Source organism: Chiloscyllium punctatum, chromosome 48, assembly GCF_047496795.1.
Source record: "Chiloscyllium punctatum isolate Juve2018m chromosome 48, sChiPun1.3, whole genome shotgun sequence".
NCBI lineage: Eukaryota > Metazoa > Chordata > Chondrichthyes > Orectolobiformes > Hemiscylliidae > Chiloscyllium > Chiloscyllium punctatum.
In genome coordinates this window covers 21,899,257-21,906,963 of record NC_092786.1, presented here as the reverse complement: position 1 = coordinate 21,906,963, position 7,707 = coordinate 21,899,257, and the positions used below count along the sequence as shown (strand labels likewise).

Below are 7,707 nucleotides of genomic sequence, written 5' to 3'. Positions count from 1 at the left end.
TAAATGTTGTAATTGTACCAGCCTGCACCACTTCCTCTGGCAGCTCATTCGATACATGCATCACCCTCTGTGTGAAAACGTTGCCCCTTATGTCCCTTTTAAATCTTTCCCCTCTCACCTTTAACCTGTGCCCTCTGGTTTCAGACTCCCCCACTCTCGGAAAAAGGATTTTGGCTATTCACCCCATCAGTGCCCCACAGTCTCCACCGCTCCAGGGAAAACAGCCCCAGCATATTCAGATACCTCGAGATGACTGGTGTGGACAGCACTCCCCTGAGGTTATTAGTGGTTTGCTTTGTTCTATTCTCACTTCACAATGAGAAATCCATGCTTTACCAACTTTGGGAGAAAGTGAGGACTGCAGATGCTGGAGATCAGAGCTGAAAAATGTGTTGCTGGAAAAGCGCAGCAGGTCAGGCAGCATCCAAGGAGCAGGAGAATCAACGTTTCGGGCATACCAGAAACTCCACCTTTCTCACCTCTTCCTTCTATTGCTTCTCACTTCCTCAGCCATTCTTTATTTATCTGGTGATTTTACTCAAGACCACAATGTGAACATTGAGCACTGTGCTCTTTGAGTGTCTTGAGCCTAAGGCCCCTCTCTGCAGAGAGTTGAGGACAATATATATGCTGGCAGGCCTAGCTGAGGATCATGGGTGGTTCTCTCTTTCAGACAAAGTGTTAAACCAAGAGCATGTCTGCCTTGTCAGATGGACTTGAAAGATTCACAACACTGTTTTAGAGAGTGACAGGGGACATATTTCTATTACCACAGCCAATGCCTATCATCCAACTTCACTTAAACAGATTATTTGGTCATTAGGGCATAATACTTTAGGGGTCAGCCCACACACTGCATCTGTCATCACTTCCCACCCATTCCCCATTGCAATGATTTTATTTAAATATTTATTCATTTTAGTTTCAGTCGGAGGAAAGTCTGGAATTCAAAACTTTGAAGCAAAGGTCACGTTTTTGCTCAAAATCTTAAAGCTATTCATACATTGGTTCATTTTCTAACCTGCTTGATTTTCATTTCTATCGAAGCCACAGGGTCTATTGCTTTCATTACCTCTGACACATTTCACCCATTGATTTCTCTGACTGGCATGTTCTGATTTTTTTGTCTCATTCTTCCAGTTTTGCCGTTTACTTATGATTTCTGATAAAATATGCACTAATGGTTCTAATTTCTGACGTTATAATTTTAGGAGCTGTTTCTGCGCTGCCTGACTAGGGAGCAGTCGACAGTGTATTTTACTGTAGACGATTTGATAATCAGATCAAAAAGCTACTTGCAGTACAACACAATGGAACACAGTGACAACGACAATAACATCAATAGCAGAATGAGGTTTAGTGATCCAACAAGCTTGTCCCACACGTGCACGATGACTGAAACAGTACAGTTAAGATTCCAGAGTAAGAGGAAAGCTCAAAGAAGTACACACAATCCCTCTCATCGATCACAGACTGACTGAAGTAGATTACCAACATGGAAATGTGAACTTTACATTCGTTTTTGCTGCTTCTCCATGAGCCTTTCAACTTTTGTGTTCCATCTCTTTCTCCTTTTACTGACTTCATCCCTTTTCCTTACACTCACTCACTCACTCTTTCCACTTTTCTTTCAGTCCCCCTCCCTCTCCTTCACTGGCTTCTCATTCCAAGAGACATGGAGACATCCTCAGACACAGCCATTCATGTAATCTCCAAGAATAATACTGATATAATGAGTTTATTGCAGAACCAATTTGAAAGACAGGAAACCATTGTAGTTTGTACTTGAGAAGTTACATATCTGGGTATGTAATCTGCAGCACTGTTAATGGAGCTGAACTGATTCAGCCATTAGACTGGCAAGTTATCTGAAACCTGTAAAACTCCTAAATTTGTGACCAAGACAGTATCAGGTTCCTGTGATACAGTGATAGTGTCCCTACCTCTGGACCAGGGGGGTTCCGGACTGCTCCAGACTGATATCACTGAGCAAGTTGATTAAAAAATATCTATGATCAGGAGTTACTTAAACTAGACAAGTGAAAGTAATAGGAGATTGAGAGAGTTGTTGGTTCCCAAAACCTTTTTCTTGTAAAAGGCTTCAATTATCATCTTGCCGGCTGACATTAAAGTATGGAATGGACCTAATGTACTCCACCACAAAGCAGAAAAAGCTGGAGTAATTCAATAGGTCTGGCAGCATCTGTGGAGAGAGTGACCCTTCATTATTTGAAAGTGCTCTGCTTGCTAGCTAATAAGCAGCTAACGGTAATTCTGAAGAAGGATCAGTGGACTCGAAACGTTAACTCTGTTTCTCTCTCCACAGATGCTGCCAGACCTGCTGAGCTTCTCCAGCAATTTCGGTTTTCGTTTGTTTTAGATCTCCAGCACCTGCAGTTCTGTGTTGGATTAAAGGGGTGGCACGGTGGCTCAGTGGCTAGCACTGCTGCCTCACAGCACCAGGGCCCCAGGTTCAATTCCAGCCTTGGGCACATTCTCCCCGTGTCTGTGTGGGTTCCCTCCCACAGTCACAGAGATGTACAGGTCAGGTGAATCAGCCATGCTAAACTGTCCCATAGTGTTAGGTGCATTAGTCAGAGGGAAATGGGTCTGGGGGTGGGGGGGTTACTCTTCAGAGGGTTAGTGTGGACCTGTTGGGCCAAAGGGCCTGTTTCCACACTAGGTAATTTTAAAAAATAAGCAGGTCATGGCACTATTTGTGTGAGAGAGGGGATAAATCTGGCTGGCTGATGCTGAGCAGATGGAAGATTCTTACACTGAGAAGGCTAACAGTCTGAAATAATGATGGATGGTGCTAACAGTAGACAGCAAGTCTCACACAATCTAAATAGAGAGACACTGCAGAAAGCCAGCACGTCTCTCCTCAGAGGCCCCTGTGATGTCTGTCTGAAACACCTTTGACAAGAGATGAACCTCAAAAGGAGTAGACTTGTAATGCACAGCAGCATCCGAGGAGCAGGAAAATCGACCCTTTCCTGATGAAGGGCTTATGCCCGAAACATCAACTCTCCTGCTCCTTGGATGCTGCCTGACCTGCTGCGCTTTTCCAGCATCTCTCTAGTCTCCAGCATCTGCAGCCCTCACTTTCACCTTGACTTGTAATGGACTGGTGTTCACCAGCTGCTGGGTTACAAAGTGTCCGTTAAATCTGTAGTGACTGGAGTCAGGCAGGGAAGGAAGATCTGTGCAGGGAGCTCAGAAGGGACAGTGACAGGAGCTCTCCCCCGTCAACCGAGAGTAGAAGGGTATCTTTTCTTACCTGAGCGCCTTTAGCTTCTGACGCATTGGCCAGGGTCGACAGCGAATGTTCGAGATAATCTCTTTCTGAATCTGAATATTCTGGAAGATTTCTTCTGGATCCTTGCAGTCAGCTTTTCCATCATCCTGCTCGTCATCCTCCGAGTTACTGCGATTGTATTAGACAAACACACAGAGTACTTCCCTCAGTCTCCAACCCAAGCATCAAAACTGACCAAAGGAAGTAACTCACTTAGAAGGCACTTCCAATCTAGTCCAGCTAATTTTTTTAACAATTACTGCAGCTCGTAAAAAAATTAAATAATGTCCGATAATTTTTTTCCTCACCAAAATATCATACTTTAGAGTCGTACAGTATGGAAACAGATCCTGTGGCCTAATGCTGTCAATTGTTTGTAAACTGAACTAGTCCCATTTGCCTGTATTTGGCCCATATCCCCCTTAACCTTTCTTAACCATGTACCTGTCCAACTTGTCTTTTATACTTGCTTAACTACTAGTTCCATATACACCCCCACCCTCTGTATGAAAAAGTTGCCCCTCAAGGTCCCTTTTAAAATCTCCCCCCCCCCCCCCCGTCCTCCACCTTAAACCTATCTAGTTTTGGACTACCCGACCCTGGGGAAACGACTTTGACACCTCACCCTACCCATGGCCCCCTATGCTTCTAAAAACCACAATACAATCACCCCTCAGCCTCAAACGCTCCAGAGAAAGAGAGAGAGAGAGGAAAAGTCCCAGCATATCCAGCTTCTCCTCACAATACAAACTCTGCAGTCCCAGTAACATCCTTTGTAGTATAGACAAATAATTAATTAAAAAATTTAAACAAAAATTAAAGTACATGTAATCACCTCCTTATACACCTGAGTACATCTCAATTAGAATGAAGTATTAATTGTTTATTTCGGATAGATCTCAAACAACTCAACCCTCTCCAAATACTCGAAATTCCTGGTGAAGATTTTTTTTTGGGGGGGGGGGGGACACGGAATTAGACACAAGGAGCACCTCACATCTCTCTGAACGAGCTCCCCCCCAACACAAACCCCACATTCCCAAACTGGGTCCCACCTGTTCTCATGTTCCTCATACGCTGCCGAGTAAATCCTGCGGCTGAGGGAGTTTTTGCGGATATTTCGGAGTCGCTGCGATGCCCTTGAGGATTTGTTGCCGGCCGCCTCACTCATCATGGCTTGCCGTTTCAGGTCCTGGGGTCCTGTCCCGTCCCCGAGTGCCTCTGACAGTCACCCAGTGCTCCAAGGGGCGAGATGCTCACTCACCGCCCGCCCACCTCTTAAAGGAGACACCAGCCTTCAGCTCTTCCCACTCCAACTCTCCGGGTGAGCAAAACACTCGATTCGTGGAGAGATAAGCTGCTCCTTGGATGCTACCTGAACTGCTGTGCTCTTCCAACACCACTAATCCAAAACACTCGATTCCCACCCCCTCCCCAGGGCTGGGAAGCCTGAGATTAAAACCAGCGCCTGTGTGGGGAGAGATACAAACAGTTCAGCGCGATGGATGCCGAGCTTTTAACCTGAGAAAATGCCTTCCACTTGAAAAGTGAATTGCTTATTTCCTCTCTCCACTCTCTTACTGCTGAGTGCTTGCAGTCATTTTTGACTCTTTCAAATTGGCTTAATGGCACATGAGCAGACAGGGCCAAAAGAAAAATGATCAGTTCTCAGTTTGGAGGGACATGGGCCAGGAGCAGGCAGGTGGGACGAGTTTAGTTTGGGATTGTGTTTGACATGGACTGGTTGGACCGAAGGGTCAGTTTCCAAACTGTAGTGACCATGACTCTGTCGGACTGGAGCAGTAAGACCCTTCACCAGCAGGAGGGGTCTAATGTGGGGAGTTTAATAGAATTGATCAAAATTCATATTCAGTGGCACTACATTAGTCTCCCCCAAAGTGATCAGTCAAGTCAAGTTGCCCACGATTAAAATCCAGAATAGTTTGACCAAGAATTTTCTCTTCAATTTCCCAGCCAGTCTCTCTCCCCCCATCCTAGAGAAGGTTAGGTTACCAACAGCATGGAAACAGGCCCTTCGGCCCAACAAGTCCACATGACACTCCAAAGGGTAACTCACCCAGACCCATTCCCCTGCCCTATATTTACCCCTGACCAATGCACCTAACATTCTGGGCAATTTAGCCTGGCCAATTCATCTGACCCACACATCATTGGATTGTGGGAGGAAACTGGAGCACCCGGAGGAAACCCGCAGAGACACTGGGAGAATGTGCAAACTCCACACAGAGAGTCGCCAGAGGCAGGAATCAAACCCAGGTCCCTGGCACTGTGAGGCATCAGTGCTAACCACTGAGCCACCGTGCTGCCCTTTCATTCTACATGTGACAAAAATAACAAAGATCCGCAGGTAGGATCAGTGCTGGGCCCTCTACTTTTTGTCATTTACATAAATGATTTGAATGTGAACATAAGAGGCACAGTTAGTAAGTTTGCAGATGACACCAAAATTGGAGGTGTAGTTGACAACGAAGAGGGTCACCTCAGATTACAACAGGATCTGGACCAGATGGGCCAATGGGCTGAGAAGTGGCAGATGGAGTTTAATTCAGATAAATGCGAGGTGCTGCGTTTTGGGAAAGCAAATCTTAGCAGGACTTATACACTTAATGGTAAGGTCCTAGGGAGTGTTGCTGAACAAAGAGACCTTGGAGTGCAGGTTCATAGCTGCTTGAAAGTGGAGTTGCAGGTAGATAGGATAGTGAAGAATACGTTTGGTATACTTTCCTTTATTGGTCAGAGTATCGAGTACAGGAGTTGGGAGGTCATGTTGCGGCTGTACAGGTCATTAGTTAGGCCACTGTTGGAATATTGCATGTAATTCTGGTCTCCTTCCTATCGGAAAGATATTGTGAAACTTGAAAGGGTTCAGAAAATATTTACAAGGATGTTGCCAGAGTTGGGGGATTTGAGCTACAGGGAGAGGCTGAACAGGCTGGGACTGTTTTCCCTGGAGCGTCGGAGGCTGAGGGGTGACCTTATAGAGGTTTACAAAATTATGAGGGGCATGGATAGGATAAATAGACAAAGTCTTTTCCCTGGGATCAGGGAATCCAGAACTAGAGGGCATAGGTTTAGAGTGAGAGGGGAAAGATATAAAAGAGACCTAAGGGGCAACATTTTCACGCAGAGGGTGGTACGGGTATGGAATGAGCTGCCAGAGGAAGTGGTGGAGGCTGGTACAATTGCAACATTTAAGAGGCACTTGGATGGGTATATGAATAGGAAGGGTTTAGAGGGATATGGGCCGGGTGCTGGCAGGTGGGACTAGATTGGGTTGGGATATCTGGTCGGTATGGACGGGTTGGACCGAAGGGTCTGTTTCCATGCTGTACATCTCTATGACTCTAGGTGCTGGAAATCTGAAACAAAACCAGAACCATCTGAAGAAGGGTCACTGGAACTGGTGCTGCCAGCCCTGCTGAGTTTCTCCAGTAGTTGCTGTTGGTGCACAGCCCTGAAGGCCTGTCCTGAGCTCATCCTCTAGGACTTATTCCGGGGTCTTGCACAAAAGCAGGAAGTACAGGAGCAGATAAGCAGGTCTGGCAGCACCAATTGGGAATGAAGCCGAGTTAATGTGTGGAATCCAGTGAGCCTTCTTTTCCACGTTTTGCTCAGCCATTTCCTTACAATCTCGGGGATGTCCCAAGTCTACTCCAGCTAGACAGCAATGGGAACCCATTCTGTTAGTGTTATTGTGAACCAGTGCAGAGCCAGCAACTCACTATTGCAGACTGTAATGCTGATCTAAGCAAAGTAAATATTGAACAAAGTTGCCAGGGCTCCTGTGGCTCAGTGCCAGTGTCCCTATCTCTGCCTAGTAGAAATCAGAACATAGAACATAGAACAATACAGCACAGAACAGGCCCTTCGGCCCACGATGTTGTGCGGAACATTTGTCCTAGCTTAAGCACCCATCCATGTACCTATCCAATTGCTGCTTAAAGGTCACCAATGATTCTGACTCTGCCACTCCCACAGGCAGCGCATTCCATGCCCCCACCACTCTCTTGGTAAAGAACCCACCCCTGACATCCCCCCTATACCTTCCACCCTTCACCTTAAATTTATGTCCGCTTGTAATACTCTGTTGTACCCGGGGAAAAAGTTTCTGACTGTCTACTCTATCTATTCCTCTGATCATCTTATAAACCTCTATCAAGTGGGTGGCACGGTGGCACAGTGGCACAGTGGTTAGCACTGCTGCCTCACAGCGCCAGAGACCCGGGTTCAATTCCCGCCTCAGGCGACTGACTGTGTGGAGTTTGCACATTCTCCCCGTATCTGCGTGGGTTTCCTCCGGGTGCTCCGGTTTCCTTCTACAGTCCAAAGATGTGCAGGTTAGGTGAATTGGCCATGCTAAATTGCCCATAGTGTTAGGTAAGGTGTAG

The 7,707-nt window shown here is 46.3% G+C and overlaps 1 protein-coding gene across 1 annotated transcript in view; it reads right to left on the bottom strand.

Annotated features, from left to right (window-relative positions):
- LOC140468773 (transmembrane channel-like protein 3) overlaps positions 1-4,693 on the bottom strand; it is a 132,728-nt gene extending 128,035 nt beyond the window's left edge. The window contains exons 1-2 of the mRNA XM_072564798.1: positions 4,354-4,693; positions 3,281-3,427 (exon numbers count right to left, since the gene is read on the bottom strand). Of these exons, the coding sequence (XP_072420899.1) occupies positions 3,281-3,427; positions 4,354-4,472 (266 nt within the window). The 5' untranslated portion in view covers positions 4,473-4,693. The remainder of the gene's footprint in view (positions 1-3,280; positions 3,428-4,353) is intronic.
- Between the last annotated feature and the right edge of the window lie 3,014 nt (positions 4,694-7,707).